The sequence below is a fragment of the Lemur catta genome, chromosome 1, assembly GCF_020740605.2.
Source record: "Lemur catta isolate mLemCat1 chromosome 1, mLemCat1.pri, whole genome shotgun sequence".
In the NCBI taxonomy this organism is placed as follows: Eukaryota; Metazoa; Chordata; class Mammalia; order Primates; family Lemuridae; genus Lemur; species Lemur catta.
The window spans coordinates 67303257-67329409 of NC_059128.1; the positions used below are offsets into that span (position 1 = coordinate 67303257).

At 39.3% G+C, this 26153-nt stretch overlaps 1 protein-coding gene, 1 non-coding gene and 1 pseudogene across 3 annotated transcripts; all 3 read right to left on the minus strand.

Moving 5' to 3' along the window:
• Positions 1 to 5888: 5888 nt before the first annotated feature.
• LOC123621053 (ubiquitin-conjugating enzyme E2 E3-like) lies at positions 5889 to 6850 on the minus strand. Its single transcript, XM_045526812.1, has one exon. It carries the CDS (start codon positions 6783 to 6785, stop codon positions 6162 to 6164), a length of 624 nt encoding a protein of 207 aa, XP_045382768.1. The 5' UTR covers positions 6786 to 6850; the 3' UTR covers positions 5889 to 6161.
• A 4596-nt stretch (positions 6851 to 11446) lies between these two features.
• Positions 11447 to 11553, minus strand: LOC123631071. The gene has a single exon (XR_006732948.1). It is a non-coding gene; the product is annotated as a U6 spliceosomal RNA (small nuclear RNA).
• Positions 11554 to 20139: 8586 nt separating this feature from the next.
• LOC123621060 lies at positions 20140 to 20795 on the minus strand (annotated as a pseudogene). Its single transcript, XR_006728999.1, has one exon. The product of XR_006728999.1 is annotated as a 60S ribosomal protein L9-like (transcript).
• Positions 20796 to 26153: the final 5358 nt, after the last annotated feature.

Here is a 26153-nt window from a genome sequence, read left to right on the forward strand (position 1 = left end):
GGGAGATGGGCCGGCCTTCCTTGTCTTTAACGGATCGGCACTCTGCGGCCCAGTGCCGACCTTTCTGGCACACGGGGCAAACCCCCGGCTGTGAAGATGATTGCTTCACCTTACTTGGCGCTCGGCACTGTCTTCTCAAGTGACCGGGCTTGCTGCAGTTGTAGCAACAGCGTTGTTGCTGGGCTTGTGCTGCTATGACCGCGGCCGCCAGTCCTTGATTAGTCAGAGGACCCCCAATCTCCCTGCAAGCCTTCAGCCATGCATTTAATCCTTTACTTTTCCATGGCGTAATAGCATTCCGACATTCCGAAGTGGCCTGCTCAAAAACCAGTTGCTCAACCAACGGCAAGGCTGTGTCTACGTCCTCAAAAATCTTTCCTGCGGCATCCATCATGCGAGCCACAAAATCCGAAAACGGCTCTGCCGGAGCCTGGACAATTTTTGTCAGATTGCCACGCACCTCCCCCCGTTTGGGCAAACACTTCCAAGCCTTAATGGCTATCTGATTTACCTGGACATACACCTCCTCCGGTTAGGCCGTTTGATTATTGGCCCACTGTCCCTGTCCGGTGAGCATGTCAAAAGTCCACGCTGCTCTGCCGCCTCCCTGGGCTGCATTCGCACGGGCCTGCGCGGCACACCCGTCATGATACATGGACTTCCAGTCTAGATATTGGCCCGTGGTTAGCGCCGCGCGCACCACCTGCTGCCAATCCGTGGGCGTTAGGGCACTAGCGGCAAGCCTCTCCAGCAGTACTAAAGTGTAGGCTGCGCTATGCCCCCAGTTGCGGACCGCCTCTGCAAATTCCTTTAATTGCTTATGGTCCACAGGTTGCCAATATCTCTGATTATTGTTGTCCACATACACAGGGAAAGCAAATCCTAGCTCTCTCCGCGCTTCTGGGGGGAGGAGAGACGCTCCACCCCCCAGTGCGGGCCCAACGAGGGGCGCTGTAGGTGGGGGCAGGGAATACGGGGGAGGCCAGGTCTCTATATCGAGCCTGGGCGGGGCCTGCCTTCTCGGCTGGACCACATCCTGTTTTTTAAGTCCCCGTATTTCCTTTCTCAACTGCTGAAAAGAGGGGGTAGCTTCTTCCCCCTCCGAGGCGGACGATTCACCTTCTCCTCGGACAAATGCAAATCTGCAAATTCTGGCAACATCGGGTCGTCACCCGTTCGCCGGTTCTCTACCTGACATGACTGATCGTCCTTAATCGTTGCAACTCCTTCCCCTCTCCCTCCTTCTGAGAGCTGAGACTGCACTTCCGCAAGCTGTTCTGCTGCACTCTGCGAACCCCGCGGATCGCACTTTAGGCAATCCATAACTAACCTATGAAGTATCAAGACTCCAGGCCTTAAATCTAACGCCTCGCGTAGATCATGGCCCACCTTCCTCCAAGATGGTATGGTGAGCGAGCCGGAGGCTAGGAACCAAGGGGATACCCGGTCCACCTCCCTCAACAATCTCTTTAGGTCATGATCGTCAACATGGATTTTATTTTCAGCAAGCAGAGTTTTCAGAGGCCACAGAAACCGGCGTAGTGGTATGTTGCCCATGTCTCTCTTGGGGGCGGGGAAATTGGCCGTCCCACACTGTAGTTCTGAACTCACCTCACAAGAGGTCGTCTCCGCTGGTGCCCTGGTGGTACAGTTCCCGGGTTTCGGCACCACTTGTCGCGCCCGCCTCGCCTGCAAGGAAGACGCGGCAACAGGAGTTCTTCTACAGTGCTTTATTGGGGATCCCTCTAAGCTTCAAGATGCGGAAGACCCTGAGCACAAGCTTTCACACAGTAATATACCCTCAGGGAAACAGGAAGTAACAGAGATAGGTCAAAGTCAATCACAAGCGGTCACCAATAGGCCGAGTCAGAAAACCTCATATGCATACTTATGTAACAGACCTACAGATGTACTACGCATGCGCCACACTTGTTTACCTCAGCCAAGCCACCGGAAATCGGCGCCATCTTGTAATGGCGTCCGCGCTCCCCACACACAGCAACTTCCAACTCCTGGGCTCAAGCAGAGAATATACTCTGTATTATTTCAATTCTTTTAATATTGCTGAAGTTTGTTTTATGACACAGGATATGGTCTACCTGGATGCATGTTCCAAGGATACTTGAAAAGTATGTGTATTCTGCTCTATTGTTCGGTGGAGTGTTGTATCCATTTCAATACTTCTGTTGATTGATAGTGTTATTCCGTTTATCCATATATATGTTTTTTATCTAGTAGTTATACACATTGTTTAGAGAGGGGTATTTAAGTTTCCAACTACAATTGTGAATTTATCTATTTCTTTTTTCAGTTCTACCAGTTTTTGCTTCATGTATTTTGAACCTCTGTTTGGTCCATAATTTAGGATTGCTATACCTTTTTGGTTGATTAGATCATTTGCATTTAGTGTTATTATTGATATGTTAGGACTTTATTCTGTCACTTTATTATTTTTTTTTCTGTTTGTTTCTCCTGTATTTTGTCTCCCCTTCCTCTACTCCCCCCCTTTTTTTCCATTTTATGACTTCCTCTGGGTTACTTGAACATTTTTAAGAATTTCATTTTAACTATAGAGTTTTGGATAATTTTATAACATATTTTTAGAAAGTAATCTTTTTAAAAATTTTATATTTTATAACATAAAATTTTATATTTTATAACATAAAATTTTATATTTTATGTTTATACTATTTATAACATAAAATATAACATTTTAACCACTTTTTTAATGTATAGTTGTGCACCATCTCTAGATTCTTTTTTTTTTTTTTTTTTTTTGAGACAGAGTCCTCACTCTGTTGCCCGGGCTAGAGTGAGTGCCGTGGCGTCAGCCTAGCTCACAGCAACCTCAAACTCCTGGGCTCAAGCGATCCTACTGCCTCAGCCTCCCGAGTAGCTGGGACCACAGGCATGCGCCACCATGCCCGGCTAATTTTTTCTATATATATATTTTAGTTGGCCAGATAATTTCTTTCTATTTTTTTTTTTTTTTAGTAGAGATGGGGGTCTCGCTCTTGCTCAGGCTGGTCTCGAACTCCTGACCTCGAGCAATCCACCCGCCTCGGCCTCCCAGAGTGCTAGGATTACAGGCGTGAGCCACTGCGCCCGGCCCAGATTCTTTTTTTTTTTTGAGACACAGTCTCACTCTGTTGTCCTGTCTAGAGTACAATAATGTCATCATAGCTCACTGCAACCTCAAATTCCTGGGCTCAAGTGATCCCGCTGCCTCAGTCTCCCAGAGTATTAGAATTACAGGCGTGAGCCACCACGCCTGGCCTTCTAGATCTTTTTTATCTTCCCAAACTGAAACTCTGTACCCATTAAACACTAACTCCCTATTTCCTCCTCCCCTGGCATTCCACTTTCTGTATCTATGAATTTGACTACTCTAGGTCCCTCCTACAAGTGGAATCATAGAATATTTTTTCTTTTTTCCTTTGTGGCTTATTTCATTTAGTATAATGTCTTCAAGATTCATATATGTTGTAGCATGTGTCAGAATTTTCTTCCTTTTTAATACTGAATAATATTTGTCTGTATATATATACTGTTAGGGTGGGAAGCTCACTAGGTGCTCCTGGCAGGGTTGGAGAAAGATTTCTCATGCAGAGATTAGGATATATAAAAGTAAAAGGGTTTATTTTATCTTCTTAGAGGAGAGAGAGTGAGAGTGAAAGAGAGGGGAAGGTGGTGGCGTGGAGGGGGGACGTGGGGGGGGACAGTTGGAAGAGAGCATGGAGATGACATGGCATCCCGGAAAGAGAAGGGAGTGCCAGCACTGAGGCCAAGTGGCTTGCTGATTTTAAGGGGGATGAAGAGAAAAAAAAATAGTGATGGCTGTCAGTTGATAACAAGAGTGGCAGCAGGATGTCAAAGTTCAAAAGTTGGTTTCCCTGCCTTTCCTGGGAGACGGGATTATCACAGGAGATGTGACTCTGTCCTGGAGATATAGTTGAGGCTGTAGCTCATTCTTCTGCTGTTTACTTAAGAACTCTGTAAAAGCAGATTCTCAAAAAAAAAAAAAAAAAATTTTTAAAGTGAAAGATTTACATCTCTTTTCCATCTATTCAGCTCTTTTCAGAAGTGGTGCAAAACAGAACTCCTGAAGGGTGACTGTTAGTGAGAGAACTCATAGGCTTGATCTTTAATTTACTGGGGAAATTGTGGGATTAGGTATTTGCCTGTTATTTTTGCAAGGCCACCCTTTCATATACCACGTTTTGGTTATGTATTCAGTGTTAATGGATGTTTGGATTGCTTCTACCTTTTGACTATTGTGAATAATGCTATTATGAACACAGGTAGACAAATATCTCTTTGAGACTCTGCTTTTAATTCTTTTGGGTAGATAACCAGAAGTGGAATTGTTGGATCATATGGTAATTCTATGTTTAATTTTTTGAGGAATTGTCCTACCATTTTCCACAATGGCTGACCCATTTTACTTTCCCATCAGCAATGCACAAGGGTTCCAATTTCTCCACATTTTCACTAACACTTGTTATTTTCTGGGTTTTGTTTTGTTTTCTTTCTTTCTTTTTTTTTTTTGAGATAGGGTCTTGGTCTGTCACCTAGGCTGGAGTGCAGTGGCATGATCATAGCTTGCTACAATCTCGAAATCCTGGGCTCAAGCAATACTCCTGCCTCAGCCTCTCAAGTAGCTGAGACTACAGGTGCATACCACCACGCCCAACTAATTTTTAAAAATTTTTTATAGAAATGGGATCTCATTATGTTGCCCAGGCTGGTATTGAACTCCTGGCCTCAAGCAGTCCTCCTGCTTGGCTTCCCAAAGTCCTGGGATTACAGGCTTGAGCTGTAGCCCTATTTCTTTTTTTATAATGGCCATCCTAATGGGTATGAAGTATCTCAATATGGTTTTAATTTGCATTTTCCTAATGAATAATGATGTTGAACATCTTTTCATGTGCTTTTGGCCATTTGTATATATTTTTTGGAGTAATGTTAGTTAATTCAACTCCTTGGCCCATTTTTTAATTGCATTATTTTAATGGTCAGTTGTAAGGAGTTCTTTATTCTGGACATCAATTCCTTATGAGATATATGACTTGCAAATATTTCTCCCATTTTGTGGGTATCATTTTCACTGTTGATAGTATTATGTGTTTTAGTGTATCTCTTTTTATAGTTGTTTTGAGCGGTTGCTCTAGATACTACATTATACATGCAAAATTGATTACAGTCTCCTGTTATTATATTTTACCACTTCAAGTGAAATATAGAAAACTTACCTTCTTTACATAGTTTACCCTCCCTATTAACAATATAATTGCTTTAAATATTTCCCCTACCTATTAGAGAAACATATCAAAGAATTTTATAATTTTTGCCTCTACTGTCAAGCATAATTTTTTAAAAATCAAGAGGACAGTATATTATGCTTCACTATATTTTTACCTTTTCCATTATCTTTTTTTATGACTGATGTTTCAAGATTCCTGTCTTTGTCATTTACTTTCTTTTTTTTTTTTAAGATTTTAAATGTTTTCAATTTAATGATTGGTTTATTCGTACTAGTCCTTAGTAGTCAATCTTCATATCCACATTTTTATTTCATCAACAATCATCTCAGACACACCTTCTAACAAGACTGACTTAAAATAGTACGACAGGAAACTATGCCTTCAGGAGCATGTTTATTGTGTTTGAGATGATACATCAGGTGCTCTCTGAGCTACAAAGGGTAAAAGGAAATCCTCTCATTACAAACTGACAAAGGTAAAAGGTAAAACATTTTTCACAACAGCATGAACCACATACTCAGAAATAGATCTGGGCTTAATACAAATGACATAATTCCTAGTCATCTACGGCTACTTTTACAACTTCATACAGATAATGAATTAGGCTAAAATGCACTAAGGACCAGTATCCTTAGTACATCACAAAATACATTTTGATATCCCAAAGAAGCAAGACTTGCAAGTAGGCATTTTAAACATAACTAATCTACAGCTACAAAGTTCTACTCTTGATAGCATTTACCTTTTTGGGGAGTCTCCCAGTCTCCAAAGGATAAAAGCAGAGAGTAGAATCGGTATAACATATACACAGAAGTCCGTATTGTAGAGGCTATAAAGATTTGCAGCACAGTGAGAAGATGCCTTCTGCTCCTTCACACTGCATACAAATTATGTGAATTATGTTTCGTATCTCTTGGTCCACTGTCTGGCTATCCTGTCATGTTCTGCTCTGTTGGTCAAATACTGAGTGGCTATGCTTCCAACCAGAGGATCCTCAGGGTTGCAGTCTGTCAAAAGGGAACAAATAGACAGCAAAACCTTTGAAATAGTCAAAGCAGGACTCCAGTTGTCTTTAAGGATGTCCAGACAGATGACTCCCTGACTGTTGGTGTTGCAGTGATAGATTCTCGTGCGGAAAGTAACCTTTGGTGGCTTAAATGGATAATCTGATGAAAATGTGATATCCAGAAAAAACACACCACCTTCATATACAGAACCTGGTGGGCCAGGTATAGTTGATCTCCATTCATATATGTTATCTCCTTTAGGCCCAGCACTGCAGTTAGGAGGAGGATCAAGAGTTATTTCAGCTAGCTCCTTCTGAATTCTTTTAGCACTACTGGATAAGTTAGCAGTGGTTTTGCTAGAGAGTTTGGTGTTTTTCTTCTGTTGGGTGGCAGAAGGTTTTCTTTCTTCTTGTTCTTCAGGCTCTGGAGCGGCTGGGTCTCGCTGGTCCGCATCTGAACTGCCACTGCTGGTGCTGGGGCTCTCATCATCGGACCTTTGCCTATCACTTGACATCTTGCTGAAGTTATCTCTTGGAAAACTCGGCCGCCCGCCTGGCCCACTGGCGCGCCGCTACGGTGTGGGGGGGTCATTTACTTTCTGTTTCAAGAACATCATTTAGCCATTTTTTAAAGCTAGGTTAGCTGGCAAAAATTCTTAGTTTTCCTTTATTTGAAAATGTCTTTATTTAAATTTCCTTCCATAAGGTTATTCTTACTGCATATAAAATTCTGAGTTAAATATTCTCTTAACACTTGAAAAATGTGCCACTTCCTTCTGGCCTCCATGGTTTCTCTAGAGAAATCTGTCATTTCAATTGTTATTCCCCTATAGGTAACACATCTTTTTTATTTAGCTGCTTTCAAGATGTTTTCTTTGTCCTTAGTTTTCAGAAGTTTGATTATGATCTCCTTGTTGTGGATTTCTTTGGTTCATCTATTAGGGGTTTCCTCCGCTTCTTGAATCTTTAGGTTTATGCCTGTTGCCAAATTTTGGAGAAATTCAACCATAATTTTTTTTGAAATTTTTCATTCTCATCCTCTTTCTCTTTTCCTTCTAACACTTTGATCACACAAATGTTAGATCTTTTGTTAATGTCCCACAAGTACCTGGGGCTTAGTTCTTCTCCCCGCCCCCGAAGGCCCTCCCTTGTCCAGACAGGGTAATTTCTATTGTTCTATCTTCATATTTACAGGTATAGACCCTCTGTATCTCCATTCTGCTATTTAGCCATCCAATTATTAGGTTATTAAGTATAGAATGTCTGCTTTCCCTAAGTACTAAGTTTGACAGTTGATACTCTGACATTTCACTTTGACACTTCTTGTTTTGTGTGTGTGTGTGTGTGAAGGTACATCCTCATTCTTTCAAAAGCACATTTTGGCTTGTGATTATCTTTTGAAAAAATTTTTAGAGGAAATTTTGTGAAACCATAGATAAGTAAAAATTTTGTGTTATTTTTGAATATGAGTTCCATCATGGAACCAATGCAGCGCAGATGACTCAAAATATCAATGAAGTGTTTGGGAAGGATGTGGCTAATGAATGCACAGTATGTCGATGGTTTGAGAAGTTCCGTTCTGGTGATTTTAATCTTGAAAATGAGCCACATGGATGACCTGAGACCAAGGTGGATAATGATGAGCTGTAGTGGAAGTGAATCCATCTCAGGATACACATGAATTAGCAGCAAGGTTTGACATTACTATTTCAATAGTATTAGACCATTTGAAACAAATAGGCAAGGTAAAGAAGCTGGATACCAGCCTGAGCAAGAGCGAGACCCCATCTCTACCAAAACAATAGAAAGAAATTACCTGGACAACTAAAAATATATAGAAAAAATTAGCCTGGCATGGTGGAACATGCCTGTAGTCCCAGCTACTCCGGAGGCTGAGGTAAAAGGATTGTTTGAGCCCAGGAGTTTGAGGTTGCTGTGAGCTAGGCTGACGCCACAGCACTCTAGCCCAGACAATAGAGTGAGACACTGTCTCAAAAAAAAAAAGAAGAAGAAGAAGAAGCTGGATAGATGGGGACTGCATGAATTCAATGAGCATCAGAAGAGAAATTGTCTGAAAGCTTGCCTTTCTTTGCTGTCAACAATACACCATATTGTTATGTTTGATGAAAAATGGATTCTTTTTGACAATCATAAGCGTTCAGCTCAATGGTTGGATAAAGATGAAGTGCCGAAACAGTCCAAAACTGAATGGTCATCAGGAAAAGCTAATGGTGTGTATGTGGTGGTCCAGCGCAGGTATTTACTACAGCTTCACGAAACCTGGTCAATTGGTTACAGTAGATGTCTACTGCCACCAATTGGATGAAATGATGAGGATGCTTGCAATTAAGCAGCCGAGATTGGTCAATAGAGACAAGCCAATCCTCTTGCAAGACAACATGTCACAAAAACAACACTGCTCAAACTACAGCAGGTGGACTTGGAAACTCTGTCATCCGCCGTATTCACCAGACTTTGCACCAACTGACTATCACCTCTTCCAGGCTTTGGATCACTTCTTGCAAGGAAAAATATTCAATTCTCAACAAACTGTGGAAACACCTTTCACGATTTCATAGCCACTCGCTCACCAGGCTTCTTCGCTGCTGGCATAAACAAGCTACTGTTAAGATGGCAAAACTCTGTCGATAGTTTAGGCACATACTTTGATTAATTGTACTGCTTCTTGTTTGAGAGATAATAAGCTACACTTTTGATTAGATATCAGATATTTCATATTTAATGAACTATTAGTTTTAAATTTCAATTATTGTGTTTTTCAGTTTTAAAATTTCCATTTGGTTCTTATTTATATCTTCTGTTTCTTTGCTTAGATTTTCTACTCTTTCATTTGTTTTTAGCATGTTTGTAATTTGCTCATTGAAGCATTTTTATGATAGGTACTTTAAAATCTTTGCCAGCTAACAACCACATTTGTGTCATCTTGATGTTGGCATCTGTTGCCTCATTCAAGATGACATTTTCCATGGTTCTTGGTATGACAAGTGATTTTTTTATTATGTCCTGAACATATTGGTTATTATTTTATGACTTTCTGGATCTTATTTAAATCTTGTAATTTAGCAGGCCTCCACTGGCAACTTGCTGGTGGAGGAAGGCAGGATACTGTCTTGTTACCCCTGGGTGGACGTAGAAGTCCATACTCCCCACTCAGCCTTATCTGACATGGGGAGAGGTGCCTCTTGACTGCTGGACAGGGGTAGAAATTTAGGCTCCTGATTCAGCCTTCACTGGCACCATGGGTACAGGGAGGGATGCATTGTTGCTGCCAGTCGGATGGAAATCTAGACTCCCAGCTGAGCTTTTGCTGATGCTGCAGGAAGGGAGAATGGTGCCTCACTGCTGCTAGATATAGTGGAAGTATAAGCTCCTCATTCAGCTCCACTGACTGCAGTTTTTGCTGTGATGTTTAGCTGTAGCAGTGTGAATATTGTTAAAAGATTTTCTATCTTGGCTGGGTGTGGTGGCTCACGCCTGTAATGCTAGCACTCTGGGAGGCTGAGGTGGATGGATTGTTTGAGCTCAGGAGTTCAAGACCAGCCTGAGCGAGAGCGAGACCCTGTCTCTACTAAAAATAGAAAGAAATTATATGGACGGCTAAAAAATATACATAGAAAAAATTAGCCAGGCATGGTGGCACATTACTGTAGTCCCAGCTACTCAGGAGGCTGAGGCAAGAGGATTGCTCGAGCCCAGGAGTTTGAGGTTGCTGTGAGCTAGGCTGACGCCATGGCACTCTAGCCGGGGCAACAGAGTGAGACTCTGTCTCAAAAAAAAAAAAAAAAAAAAGATTTTCTATCTTTCTAGGCCACCCCTTCTCCAGTCTTCTGGCTGAAGAGAGGATTTAGTGGGTGAGACTTTTTTATCTGCCATATAATAGTCAACAATCAACTGGCAATTTCAAAGGACAAACTGTTCGGATTTTGAGTGGAATTAAATAGAGCAAAATGGAATAAGCCCTTACAATTCTGAGTCTTCCAGTATATTAAAATGGTATAACCCTCCTTTTGTTTAGGTCTTTGATTGTTCTAATATTATTTAGTAGCTTTCAGCATAAATGTCTTGCATATCTTTCATTAGAATTTATTTATTTTGGATAAGATATAAATGCTATTATTTAAGATATTTCATTTTCTAATTATTTATTTTTTCCAATAATTTAGTTTTTATGTCTTGACTATATAATATATTCAGGTCCTTGCTAAACTTACTTATTAGTTCTGTAGATTCATTTGTATTTTCTTTGTATACAATCATGTGGTCTGCAAATAAGGAAGGTTTTGTTTCTTCTTTTCTAATACTTATCCCCTTATTTCTTCTTATTGCTTTATTGCACACTGTTGAATATAAATTATCCAGTTTATTGTTGTCTCAAAATAATCATAAAAGACAACTCTATCTCATTCCTAATCATGGGGGGAAACTTTTAATGTTTGCCAATAAATATGTTGTTTGCTATATTTTTTGTAGTAACTTTTTGTCAGATTAAGGAAATACTCTGTTATCACTAGTTAGTAAAGATTTTTTTTTCAAATAGTGAATGGGTATAGAATTTTATCAACTTTGAGCAAATTTTCCATCAATTGTGACAATCATGTTTTTATTTTTTAGTTCAAATGTTAAATCAACTTTATGCTTTTGGAAAAAGTTCAACTTGATATAACATTTACACTCTTTATAGTTTGCTGGATTTGATTTGCTAATATTTTATTTATGATTTTTGTGTCTGTATTCATGAGAGAATTGACCCATAGGTTTCTTTTCTTTTAATGTTGTTTCCAGGTTTTGGTATCAAGGTTATGCTGGCCTCCTAGAATGGATTAGATGGCATTTTCTCTTTTTATGACACCTGGAAGATTTTGTGTAATATAGATATTATTTATTTATTAAATGTGTGGGAAATTTTACAGATGAAGTGATCTGGGTCTAGATTTTTTTGGTAAGAAATTTTTAAATAGCAGATTTAAATTTTTATTTTATTAGGGCTATTCAGATTATTATTAATTTCATTGTCTGGGTTAATTACATTTTTTGAGAATTTTTTAATATTTTAATTAAATTTCAAATTTATGGACATAATGTTGTAGTATCCTCTTAGTTTTATAATCTTTGGTGTATCTTATTACCATTGTGATGTTTTTATTTATTTATTTTTTAAAATATGGAACGCTTCACGAATTTGCGTGTCATCCTTGCACAGGGGCCATGCTAATCTTCTCTGTATCGTTCCAATTTTAGTATATGTGCTGCTGAAGCGAGCACTTATTTTTAATTTTTAAATTTCAGAATATGATGGGGGTACAAACATTTTGGTTACATATATTGCCTTTGTACCATCCAAGTGAGAGCTAGAGCATGCCCATCCCCCAGGCAGTGTGCTTTGCACCCATTAGTTGTGAATTTACCCATCCCCCCACCCCTCGCACTCTGCCCAGCACCCAATGAATATCACTTCCATGCATGCACGTAAGTGTTGATCAGTTGGCACCAATTTGATGGGTACATGTGGTGCTTGTTTTTCCATTCTTGTGATACTTCACTTCGAAGAATGGGCTCTAGCTCCATCCAGGATAATACAAGAGGTGCCAGTTCACCATATTTTTTATGGCTAAGTAGTACTCCATGGTATACATATACCACATTTTATTAATCCACTCATGTGTTGATGGGCATTTGGTATATTTCCACATCTCTGCAATTGTGAATTGTGCTGCTTGCTATAAACATTTGAGTGCAGATGTCTTTATTATACAATGACTTTTTTTCCTTTGGTTTCCTCCACATCTGACTGTGGTAGCTGGCTCCCCATGACCCTTACCAGTCCTGAATAAGGTTGACCTGAGTAACGAATAGGATATTTGAAAATAACCACATGCAACTTCTGAGACTACTGAGGTTGTAAAATACATTGTGGCTTCCTCCTTGCACTCTTTTCGATTATTTCCTGTGGGGGGAGGCACTCAAATAGCCCTATGGAGAGATCCATATAGGGAAAAACTGAGGCGTCCTGCTAACAGCACAGATAACAGCCACATGAGTGAGTTATTGTGTAATCAGATCCTCTTGGCATCAGTTGACTGCAGCCCCCAATGACAATTTAATTGCAACTCCATAAAAGAGCCAAGCCAGAACCTCCCAGCTATATATTCCCAAATTTCTGATCCACAGTGTGAAGTATTAAATTTTATTTTATTTTTTTAATGGAGACAGAGTCTCACTCTGTAGCCTGGGCTAGAGTGCAGTGGCATCATCATAGCTCACTACAACCTCAAACTCCTAGGCTCAAGCTATCCTCCTACCTCAGCCCTCTGAGGAGCTGGGACTTCAGGCATGCACCACCATACCCAGCTAATTTTTCTATTTTTTGTAGAGACAGGATCTTGCTTTTGCTCAGGCTAGTCTTAAACTCCTGACCTCAAGTGATCCTCCCACCTTGGCCTCCCAAAGTGCTAGGACCAGAGGCATGAACAACTTTATTATTCTTTTAAGTTGCTAAATTCTAGGCCAATTTGTTACACAGCAATAGATAACTAATACATATTTTGGTACATGGATATGAGATGCTGCCATAGCAAAAACCTAAAAAGTTGGAGTGGCTTAGATAGTGGAAGGAAGCTGGAAGAACTTTGAGGAAAGTGCCATTGAAAGCCTAAAAGTCCTTGAGGAAACCATTAGTAAATTCTGACAGCCTTTAAGAAGCCTGCCAGTGTGGACTTAATGAAACATTAGAAAGGTGCTATTGAAAACTGGAAAAATGGGGATCCTTGTTATGTAGTGCCAGAAAGTTTAGCACCATTATTGTCTGCAGTAATGTGGAAGGTAGAAGATGTATCTAATGAAATGAGTGATCTGAGAAGATTTTTGGAATGTGTGATAAAAGTGCTTCCTGATTTCTTCTAGCTGATTTGGAATAAAATGTGAGAGGTGAGAGATAAGCTATAGAAAGAACTGTTAAACAAGAAGGAGCAATAATTTTTGGGTCAAAAAATTTCCAGCATCTCCAGATCGCAAGTAAAGCTAATACTAACAAATGGCAAGTGGGATTCCATCCAATAGCAGGAGGATATATATTCTTCTCAACCACATATGGAACATTTTCTAGGATAAATCATATGTTACACCACAAAATAAGTCTTAATAGATTTAAGAAGATTGAAATTGCATCAAATATCTTTTCTAACCATATTGTTATGAAACTAGAAATCAATAACAAGGAATTTCAGAAAATTTACCACTGGCCAGGCATGGTGGCTCACTCCTGTAATCCTAACACTTTGGGAGACCGAGATGGGAAGATCACTTGAGGCCAGGAGTTCAAGGCTAGCCTAAGCAACATGGCAAAATTCCATGTCTAAAAAGAAAAAAAAATTAGCCAGGCATGGTGGCACACAACAGTAGTCCCAGTTACTTGGGAGAATGAGTCAGAAGGATTGCTTGAGCCCAGGAATTTGAGGTTGCAGTGAGATATGATGATGCCACTGCAGTCTAGCCCAGGCAACAGAGCAAGAGTCTGTCTCAAAAAACAAACAAACAAACAAACAAAAAACCAACAACAACACAAAACCTACAAAATACACTGAATATCCAAAGCCATCTTGAGCAAAAAAAAAAAGCTGGAGGCATCACACTACCTGACTTCAAAATATACTACAAAGCTATAGTAATCAAAACAGCATAGTACTGGCATAAGAACAGACACATTGACCAATGGAACAGAATAGAGAGCCCAGAAATACATCCACACATTTACAGCCAACTGATTTTTGATGAAAGTGCCAAGAACATACAATGGGAAAAAGATAGCCTCCTCAATAAATGGTGTTGGTATGACTGGGTATCTACATGGAAAAGAATGATATTAGACCCTTATCTCATACCATCTACAAAAATCAACTCATGATAAATTAAAGACTTAAACGTAAGACCTGAACCTGTAAAACTACTAGAAGAAAACACAGTAGAAAAACTTCATGACATTGGTGTGGGCAATGAGTTTCTGCATGTGATCCAAAAGCAAAAACAGACAAATAGGATCACATCAATCTAAAAGGCTTCCACACAGCTAAGGAAACAATTCACAGAATGAAGCAACAACCTATGTAATGGAAGAAAATATTTGCAAAACAGACTTCTGTAAGGGGTTAATATCCAAAATATATAAGGAACTCAAATTAATAGCAAGAAAAGAAATGACACAATTAAAAATGGGCAAAAGACTTGAATGGACATTTCTCAAAAGAAGACATAAAAATTAACAACAGTTTTATGAAAAGTGCTCGACATTACTAATCATTAAGGACATGCAAATTAACACATTGACTGCCATGTGAGTTGTATTTAACTCAGGCTAGTTTTGAGCCTGGGGCTGCATAAAAAAATCCTACAGTTGGTTTGTGAAAATCTTTCTTATTGTTACAATTAATATTGACAATTTAATTCTAAAAACGTGGATTCTGTTGTATATAACTCCTGCACAGAAAACAATAAAAAATAACAAATTAGAAAGGATCATTTTATTTTACTAAAACACCATGGCCCCAGGGAAAAAAAGTTTTTTCTAGTGTGGCAGTCAAGGTGTTAAAACCACATTGAGATATCACCTCACACCTGTTAGAATGGCAATAATCAGAAAGGCCGAAGCTAACAAGTGTGGCAAGGATATGAAGAAAAGGGAACCTTTGCACACTGTTGGTGGGAATGTAAATTAGTACAATAATTATGGAAAAAAGTGTGGAGCTTCCCCAAAATAAAATCTGTTTGTTGACGAGAAATCTGCACTCCCATGTTCATTGTTGCATTAACAATGCCTAAGATAGGAATCTGTCCATCAATGGATGAATGGATAAAGAAAGTGTGATATATATATACACAATAGAATACTATTCAGCCTTTAAAAAGAAGGAAATCCTGCCATTTGTCACAACATGGATGAACCTGGAGGATAATTTGTTAAGTGAAATAAACCAGGCAAAGAAAGACAAACATTGCATGATCTCACTTATATGTTGAATCTAAAAAAGTCAAACTCCTAGAAGCAGAGAGTAGAATCGTGGTTACCAGAGGTTGTAGGGTACAGGGATTGGGGAGATGTTGGTCAAAGAACACAAAATCTCAATTAGATAGGAGGAATAAGTTCAAGAGATCTTTTGTACATCATGGTGACTATAGTTAATAACAATATATTGTATACCTGAAAATTATTAAGACAGATTTTAAGTGTTCTAACCAAAAAAATAAGTATGTGAGATAATGCATATATTAAATAGCTTCATTTAGCCATTCCACAATGTATACATATATCAAAACATCATGTTGTACATCATAAATATGTACAATTTTTAGTTGTCAATTTAAAAATAAAAAAATAGGTAGTAGGAAAGATCAAATTTAGGGTACTTTCAGGAAAGCATTGTTTAAAGATGAAGCTGAGAGTGACAGTAAAATCTTTTGTTAAGACACAAATTCCTTTACGATAAGTAAAGGATATGAGAAATTAACTGCATAAAGATACCTGCGTAGAGAAAACAAGCCTCACTGTATCAGTGTGGCAATTATGCCTGGCTTTCAGGTCTTCAGAAAGGCATTCAGCTGCCTATGATACCATCTAACTGGAATGAGAATTCCATCCTATCCTTCACAAAGTTTCTTTCATAGGGCTTTTTTCATTTCTGCCTAGTCATACTAGCTCTTTTGATAAAGCCCCAGAACATTCCTGAATGCTTACTATGAGACAGTTACATCTGAAATCAATTTTCCAAGCATATTGTCATCCTAGAAAATTCAGCTTAGGGAAATTCTGAAAACATAATGGCACAGGAAAGTTGAAAATAAAGGAATAGAAAAAGGCATGTTATTCAAATACTAACCAAAAGAAAGCTAGTGTAGCAATATTAATATCAGACAAAATATAATTTAACATAAAAATCATTAATAAGAAATCAACAAGAGATTGATGTCTGGCATGGCAGTATGAGAAGTTCTGTTGATTTTATCCCAAATGAAACTGGTGAAAATTATTTTTAACAACAAGAACAACTATAAATCAACCATATATAAATCCTCTAGAAATAGTCCTAAGGATAAACAGCAAATAAACAAATATCTATTCAAGAAAGTCTACAAAAGTTTGGTAAAACAGGTGAGAATTTGTGGTGTTTGAACCAAGACTGCTCCGCACTTCCACATCTGCCATCCAAGCTCTGCAAGGAACATTCTACTCCAGACTACTGCGGCCAAGATCACATGGCTCCCTCTCCCCTACGCTCCCAGCCAGTGCTGAACTTTCACTTTTCACACTACATACAAAAAACTAACGAAAATAGATCAAAGACTTAGATGTAAAAACAAAGTATAAAACTCTTGAGAAGAAAACGTAAGATAAAGCTTCATACCTTGGATTTGGTAAAGGATTCTCAGATGTGACACGAAGAGCATGAGCAACAAAACAGATAAGTTGGATTTCATCAAAATGAAAACTTTTGTGTTTCCAAGGACACCATCAAGAAAGTGAAAGACAACCCAAAGAATGGGAAAAATACTTGCAAATCATATATATGATAAGTGACTTGCATCTAGAATGTATAAAGAACTCTCATAATTAAATAATAAAAGACATATCAGCCAATTTAAAAATGGGCAAAGGATCTGAATAGGTATTGTTATCAAAAGCTCAGCACTTGTCCCTGAGGTCACATCGGAAGAATGAGAAGTGGTTTGAGAAGGAAAGAGGAGTTTATTAATTTGTCAGCACATAAGGAGGATGGAAACTCCAGTCTAAAATGTCATCATCCTAATAATAATTAGAAATACAGAGTTTTTAAAGGAAGGGTTTCAGCTTAAAGCAGTTGTTGCTCTGTCCCATCTCCCATGAAGTCAATCTTGGGCCTTCACCCACCTGGGAGGTCCGTCCACCAGATCTCTGTCCCTAGGGACAGTTCTGCTGAGCCATCTCCTGTAGCACAATGGACAAAAGACACTGTCTTGCCCCTCCCAACCACTGGCCTGAGGCAGGGATGTAGGTTTTAGTTCCCAAAAACGGTGAGATGGTTTTAAAGAGACAGAAAACATTTTTGCCATTTTTAAAAGGCCATTCCCTCTGTAACAGCATTTCTTCAAAGAAGATATACAAATAACCAAAAAACACATGAAAAGATGTTCAACATCACTAGTCATTAGGGAAGTGCAAATCAAAACCACAGTGAGACACCACTTCATACCAACTAGGATAAGAACAAGTGTTGGCAAGGATGTGGAGAGATTAGAACCCACTTACACTGCTAATGGGAATATAAAATGGTGCAGTTACTTTGAAAAACAGACTGGCAGTATCTCAAATGGTTAAACAGAGTTAGGATATAACCCAACAATTCCACTCCTACATATATACCCAAGGGAAATGAAAACATATGCACATGGAAACTTGTATACAAATGTTTATAGCAATATAATTGATAATAGCTAAAAGGGTGAAACAAACCCAAAGTCCATCAACTGATGAATGGATAAACAATACATGGTATATCTATACAATGAATAGAATATTATGTAGCCATAAAAAGAATGAAGTACTGATCCATGCTACAATATGGATGAACCTTGAAAACATGCTAAGTGAAAGAAGTTAATCACAAAAGACCACATACTTTATGATTCTATCCATATGAAAGTCCAGAATAGAGAAGTCTATAGAGACAGAAAGTAGATTAGTGTTTTCTTAGGGCTGGGGTGGGAGTGGGGGCAAAAGTGTAGGGAACTGATATCTAAAGGTTATGGAGTTTCTCTTTCAGGTGATAAAAATGTTCCAAATTGACTGTGATGATGGTTGCACATATCTGTGACTATACTAAAATCCATTGATTTGTATACTTCAAATAGGTGAATTGTATGGCATATGAATTATATCTCAAAGCTGTTTTAAAAAAATAAGTTGGAATCAGTTATTTCTCTAAATTAACTATCTACCAAAATGATAGACTAGTTATGAACCTTTTGCATCTAACAACAATTGTCTCAAAATATGAAAAGCAAAAATGAATACAATTTTTTTTTAAATTGAGATAGGGTCTCACTCTATACCCAGGCTAGAGTGCCATGGCATAATCATAACCCACTGCAACCTCAAGCTTCTGGGCTCAAGTGATCCTCCTTCAGCCTCCCGAGAATCTGGGACTCAGACATGCACCACTGTGCTTGGCTAATTTTTAATTTTTATAGAGATTATAAAGATAGGATCACACTGTTGCCCTGCCTGGTCTCTAACTCCTGGTCTCAAGTAATCCTCCCGCCTTGGCCTCTCAAAGTGCTAGAATTACAGGTATGAGCCACCATACCCAGCCTCTAAAATGAATAGAACTTGAAGGAGAAATTGATAATCTAAAATTATAGTGGAAGGTTTTAATATTTTTCTGTCAAAAATTTAATAATGTAGGATATTCTATCATTCAATTAAGAAGATATATGCTTCTATTTCTATATCTATATTTGCATATAAATATATCTGAACTGAGTGGAGAGACCAGCTATTGAACCACAAATTCGAGAATCAATATCACAAGACCTTCTTCTCATAGTTCTATTCTGTCAGAGGCAAGTATCCTGCTTGCCTAGTCTTCTTACTAGATCCAAGTTTGGCTGTGCTAGAATTTCCTCTCCCTTTTGCCAATAGGTTAGGTCCCAAGGCCACGGTGCTTCTACCCAGGAACATCTGCAGGTATTTTCTTTTATGGTCCTACAGCTTTCAGGAATTGGTACTGTCCTCTCCACAATTTCTCTCCTACTTGATTACTTCCTTGTGATAAGGGTAAATTTTTAATCCTTCCAGAGGAGTCTACTGCAGCAGAAATAAAGTACAGAAAAATTTTTCAATAGGTCATCACTGATTACTAATGGATTATCCTGGTATTATTTTCCTGCAGAGAACTTTGAAATCAGCTTGTTTGCAAATCCCTGCTTAATGAGTTGTTAGCTAGGTAACATCTAGAAAATTTAACTTCTCTAATATTCATTTTTCTCGCCTGTAAATTGTGGATAATCATAGCACCTACCTCATATAACTGTTGATAAGACTGAATTTAGTAAGATATTTATAAGGATCCCTATAATAAATACTTCTATTATTTATTGCTGCTTAATCACCCTAAAACTTAATGTCTTAAAGCAACCACATGTTTGCTTGTATATCAGCAATCCTGGCTGGGCTCAGCTGAGTGGTTCTACTGCTGATCTCACCTGAAGTTACTCATGTGGCTATAGTCATCTGGAGCCTCAGGTGGGCCTGGGTGGTTCAATATGGTTTCACTTACATAACTCAGTTTGTGTGGCCGGAAGAGCTGGGGGCTGGCTAGACCTCTCTCCTCATTCATGTGGTTTCTTCAGCAGGATAATCAGACTTTTTATCACATGGTGGCTCAAGGCTCAAAGAGAGAAATACAAGCTTCTTGGCCTCTTAAGGCTAGACTCTGGAACTCACTTGTGCTGCATTCTACTGGTTAAAGAAAGTCACAAGGCCAGCACAGTAGCAACAGGAGGGAAAACAGACTCTTTCTCTTGATGGTGTTATGGCATGTACATACAGGATTGCAAAGGTCTGTTAGCTAGAAGACTGTTAGTTAAGAGTACTGCCATCTTTGCAAAAAGATTTACCACAATAGATCACAGTAGATTGCAATAAATATTAGCTATCATTATTCTTGGGGTTATATAAACTTGGGTTTCAAGATGTGACCAAAAGGGCATGAATATAGGCAGGAACAAGCAGGAACTAAACTTAAAACAGTGCAAAACTGAGACAAGGAAAAAAAAATTATATTTGGGTTTCTTTTTTTTTTCCCCAAACCAATTGGTCTTTTATTGCATCATCAAAATTACAAATAGGTCTTAGGAATCATCTGGCATCTTCATGCGGCTGGACAACTCTTAGATCTTATTCATCAGCCTGTTGAACTCTTCCTTTTTCAGAGACATAGATACCATCCAAAATTTTTCTGATATCCTTGTTTTTAACTGTTGTGGCTGGCTGAATCAAAGCAGCTGAATTTGAAACAAGCTCAATGTCGTTTCCTTCAAGGATCAATTCATCTTTCTGTGCTTGAGATACTGAATAAGCAATACCTGGCTTCATACAAACCCTGCAGATGTATTTTTCACCTAAGAAATTTCGTATTTCAACAAGAGACCCATTCTCCTGGGTAACAACGTTGATGGGGAAGTGAGCATACACAGACCTCATCTTGTAACGGAAGCCCAGTGTAACACCCTTGATCATGGTCTGCATATGACTACAAATAGTGCGAACAGTAGCCAGTTCCTTTCTACTTCCCCACCATTTGTCAACCCAGAGCCTTTTCTTTTCCTTTCCAAGAAGACTAAGTTCTACATTGATGTGATTGATTGAAGTCCCTCCGTAGGGTTCCTCTGGGACCCTTCACAGTAACTGTGCATCCCTTAAAAGTGATGTCGACATTTTCTGGAATGTCGACAGTCTAATTGCTGAGAATGGTCTTCATTCTCACAGTAGATGTGGCAAAAGAGCTGTATCTGGGTTTCTTAAGAAGGCTTTGAGGAAAAAAGAGAGAAAGAGAAGTGAAGAGAGAAAAAGGACAAAAGAAAGAGAGGAACTAAGAGAAGTCAAAAGATACTAAAAGGCCAAATGTTACTTAGGGTGAAGTCCAAAGAGATATCCCAGATGTCAGATGGCCAAAGAAAATTTTAAGTACAATAAAGCCTTATCAGCAATTTGGAGTTGTATAAATAAATTCAATATAAACCTCTCCTTTAACTCCCATAAAAATCTTTAATAAAGTCTCTACATGAATGTTTTGTGTGAGAGGAGTGCATGAGAGGAGTGTGTGTGTGTAACAAAGAAGGAAGACGGTATTAGATTTCCTGCTGGATCCATGCAATGGTGAATGAAGATATGACAGCCAGAAACAAAAGCCAAAATGTAGTAGAGACCATGCTAAGTACTCCACAATTTGCAGAAATCATGGAATCTAAATTTACCTTGGGAGATTTTAACTTCTGGCCAAGATGGAACAGTAGGGATAAAATTTACCTTCCTACCTAAAACAACACAAAAATTAAAAAGAAAATAATTTTGAAATACATGAAAAAAACATTTTTAAGACATTAGACATGAAGCAATGAAAGACGATCTCTGAGAGGTGGGAAACAAAGGCGGTAAACATGACAGTTGCCCCAGCTTATTGCCTTTGGAGAGAGGGGTGGAGAACCTGTGGCCTCAGGGCCACATGTGGCCTTCTAGATCCTTGAGTGTGGCCTTTTGACTTAATCCAGACTTCACAGAACGAATCTCTTTATTAAAATGATTTGTTTTGTAAAATTTGGATTCAGTTGAGGGGCTGCCCTTGGGGATCTGGGGCCAATGTTCACATGACGGAGTACCAGAGAGAGAAATCTCTCTAGAGAGAGAAATCCAAAGGGTCCCCTCTCAAGTATTCATCAGAGTAGTGAGTACATCATATGAAGGAAACTACCCAAGGACAGGGAAGGAATAATCTGAAAATATTGGAGGGCACAGTATCCCAGACTCACTGATGGCCAAGTATAGTGCCAGTTCCTGCCAGCCAGCCTGGAAAAACTCATAATTCATGGGGGTTTGGGTAAAGTATTCATGAAGTTCTTTCCCTGGAAGTGGGGAATAATTAGCCCCAGATTAAGTGCTGCTGTGAACCTGCCTAAAAAATCATGAAAGCAAGATTCAAGAGGCTCAGACCATTGCCAAATAACTTTAATTGCATCCCAGAACAAAAAATATGTATAGGAATATAAAAATATCCAGTACCTAACAGGATAAAATCCACATTATCTGGCATCCAAACAAAGATTATTAGGCATATAAGGAGGCAGGAAAACATGACCCACAAAGAGAAAACCAATCAATTAAAAGCAACCCAGAACTGACACAGATGTTAGAATTAGCAGAGAAGCACATTAAAACAGTTATTACAACTGTATTCCATATATACAAAAAAATAAGTAAAGACAAGAAGATATAAAAAAGACATTGGAATCAGACTTCTATAGATGAAAGCTACAATATCTAAAATGAAAATATGCACTGGATGAGTTTAACAACAGATTGGAAAGGATATAGTAAATTTGAACAATGCTATTAACCGACTTAACCTAATTGACAGTCACAGAACAGTCCACTCAACTGAGCAGAATACATGTTCTTTTCAAGTAAACATGGAACATTCACCAAGACAGGCCATATTCTGGTCCATAAAGTAGGTCTCAATAAATTCAAAAGTATCAAGTATCAAGTATGTCCTCTGACCATATGCTATTAAGTTATAAACCAATAACAGGAAGATCTCTAGAAAATTCCAAAATATTTGGAAACTCTTAATAAATAACATACATCTAATTTTACTGTAATTTTGAAGGGCAGAAAGATTCTCAGCTCTAATCTCGGGCACATTGGGTAGCTGGCATAGAAGAGAGAAAAAATTGGTTTTCCAGTGTAGAGGAAATACAGATTAATAATCACGTAAGAGTCAAGGTTAGGATTAAGGTAGACCCATCCTTTGGGGCTAATGGTCAGCAAGTTTGCAGGGATCTGTATGGATCCATTCCTCTCATTCCCAGGCTCCTGATTCCTCAGGGACAGAGACTCTTAGAGATGCTAGCAACTTTTCAAAGACTTTAATGGGTCTACATGGACCAATTAGTTTCACTTCCTCACCTGTCTTCTACACTTTGATCAATGAACACATCCTTTTTCCCCATTTGTGAGCTGCTGGGCTGCCCAGGGGAAAAGACAGCTCTGGGATGTCTCCTGCCAGCACAAGATTAGTTGTGAGGAGCTTGCCAGGAGTGGGGCTGCCTCACTCCTCCGACCCTGTGAGAGGTTAAAGTCAGAAGCAGGCTCTGATCCCCAGACTCAATCTATGGACACAATGAGTCTGGCTTTGTCTTTGTTGTTTTTTGCCTGAAAGCTTGTATTTTCACCCCTGGAGCAATAGCTATGCCATCCAGTCATGTGCTTTGCTGGAATTAAATGGTTTGCTTAGGAACATCTGAATCAACTTTGAAGGAAGACATTCTCTGGTGTTGGATTATCTTCAGGTAGTACCCAGATTTCTGGAAATTGTTAACTACTGATATGTCTTCTGGACGGAAGGGAATGTCTAGGACTAAGCGTCCTACCCACAGGCTGAGTTCCCAGTACACAGAAAATTCTAGCAAGTTAGGAAAGGATATATCTATGTGGCTCAGGAGGAAGACCTGTCTGCTCCTGCAAGTACCCAACGGTTTAAGGTTTCTTAGAATGTGGTTCAGGGCCACTTGTTTCAGAATCCCCAGATTTTGGGGCCCAGTTATAGGCCTATTGAATTGAATTTTCTATGGTTGGGACCTGGAATCTGCAAGTGACAAGCTTCTCTACTGAACCCTGGGCAAGGCACTTTACTGTTTAAGAACAATCATTTGAGATCACAGCTGCTCAACAAAATACACGGGCTGCTTTCCCTGGCTGCCTGCCCTCCGCTTATGTTCACTGTGCTATTCCAGGGAGGAGGGCAAGGATCAGGTATTGATAAAGCCCCTTGCCTACTCCTCCCCCATCTCCAGGCCCCAGGCATTTGTTCTTACTCCTAAGTACCCACTCCCTAATCTATTCACATATGATAAGACCACCTTTAAGTGTTCTACTTTTCATTTACAGATACACACTGTGGCCAACAGAAATAGTGGTTGTTCCAGCATCCTCTGAACAACTGTCAAAGATACCAGTTTCTACATAATTCCTTCCTTGACTAATTCTCTATATTCTGAAGAATTTTGAATTTAGTACAAATTGGAGAGAAGAGAGATGAGAGAGGAAAGGGGAGGAGAAGAGGAAGAAAGAGGGGATTTAAAGCAAGTAATAAATCTGGAGGCTCTGATGAGCTACCCACTATATTACCCACCACCCTCCCTGACCCCACCCCACTGCCTGCCCCAGTGTGGGCTCCCTGCCTCATCATCTGCACTGTCCGCCATGCTGCACACATTGCTATTCTTCTTTGCTTTAGTCTGTTCTTCCCATCAGAGATATTTGAAGACCCATTACCCAAACTGAAATAGTCTATTTAGGAAAGAAAAAGTGAAGCTGGATCTCAAGAAGTTCTACTCCACCCTTACTCTACTTCCCTGAAATTCCTGTAAGTTATTCCATCCTGAGAGTTTTACAGTCATTCCTATAATTTGCCTTGAAGCTGAGTTGGCTTTTGGCACCCACGGGGTCCAAAAACATTTGCGACCCAAATCTAGGACTGCCCACATTCTGCAGTATTAGGGTCTATTGTGAAATAGCAGCTCTTGGGTTGAGGACAGCTGAATATTACATCTCAAGGGCATGAAATAAATCACAGAATTGCACTCCCCGTGCTCTAAAAGCAGTTGCTAATGTTCTGTGTTCAAATTTGCCCTTATGTTTTGAGTGACTCAATTTTATTAGGATATGGTATCTCTGTGGGCATTACTGGAAGCTTTTTTCTTGTCACCATTCACAGTGTTCTTTCAACAGACAGAGTGCCTCCATCACCTACCTGACAGCTAAATGTAGCTATCCACATGTCCAGAGTCTTCTCTCTGGACTTATGCCTTGGTAGTTTGACGATTCTGGAAAGTATGCCAGTGGGATTAACTAGAATCTTTGCCTACTCAATCCAGCTCTTTTCTCTTCCAAATCCACCCAACATTTTTCACAGGTTTGTTTTTCACTTATTCTTCTCAGGACAGGAGGAAGTGGCTCGCTTTTCTCCTTTTTTCGTCCTACCCAATCACATTTGATGGCTTCAAAGTTTTCACAACTGAGAGCCTTCACCAAAGAGCACCGGGTGCTAAACTGACTCCCGGACCCAGAGGTAACTCAGGAAGACAGGAGGCAGAGGAGCTGATGGGGTAGAGGAGCTTGTGGTGTTTGGGTGACACATCCACAGCCCTGTTCACTCTGAATAGAAAAGGCATTTATTTATACAAAGCCTCAGTCTTGGAGAGGGGCTGTTCCTTCCCTGCTATGCCCAACAGCCCCTGACTGTAGGGTGATTCTGTCCTCTGGAAATGACCACTTCATTTGTGAATGATGGGGGACACTTTCCCCTTGGCTGAGGCTCCCACGTGTGAAGGATCAGTTTGCTCTTTGCACCATGCCCCTCTCTCCACCTTTTCAACCCTCATCACCATGAGAAGCTGCAGTAGTGCCTGGTTGGTACTGAGTTCACAGGGACAGTTTTATAGCTGAGCCAATGAACTACCTACAGCTCATCTGAAGGCCTGTTTAATTATTCTCGCTTAGTTCACGTTTCTGTCTATATTGTTTGGCGGTGGGTTGCTTGCTAAATTTTGTTGTTGTTTCATCTCATTTATGATGTTTATTTATGTGTTAGGTCTGTCTCCCCTGTGAGAATATGCATAGCTAACTTCTTTGAACTTTCTCAATGTGTCAGACCTTGTTCAAGTGCTTTACATGGATTAATTTGTTGAATTTTTATCACAATCTTTTGAGGTAGGTGCTATTATCCCTACTTTACAGATGAAAAAATGGAAACTCAGAGAGGTTAAGTAACATGCCCAAGTTTACACAGTTCATTAGTGGTAAAGTCCCAGCTTTAAATCTTGGCAGTCTGACACCAGTGTGCTTAAACACAAAATATGCTGTCTCGAGAACATAAGCTTCCCAAGGCAGGCATTCTTGAATCCCTGATAGAGAGAACCAGAGCTAAGCATATAGAAAACTATGACTACATACTTGATGAGTGACTGTTTCATTATGTAGAATTTTTTAAGATCCCTGAGAGACCATATTGTATGTATTTCTTTTATATTTTCTATTGCTGCTCAAGTTAATGCTTACT

Excerpts from the sequence above, each read along its gene's own strand:
- LOC123621053 (XM_045526812.1), bottom strand. The coding sequence starts at position 6,785 with ATGTCAAGTGATAGGCAAAGGTCCGATGATGAGAGCCCCAGCACCAGC.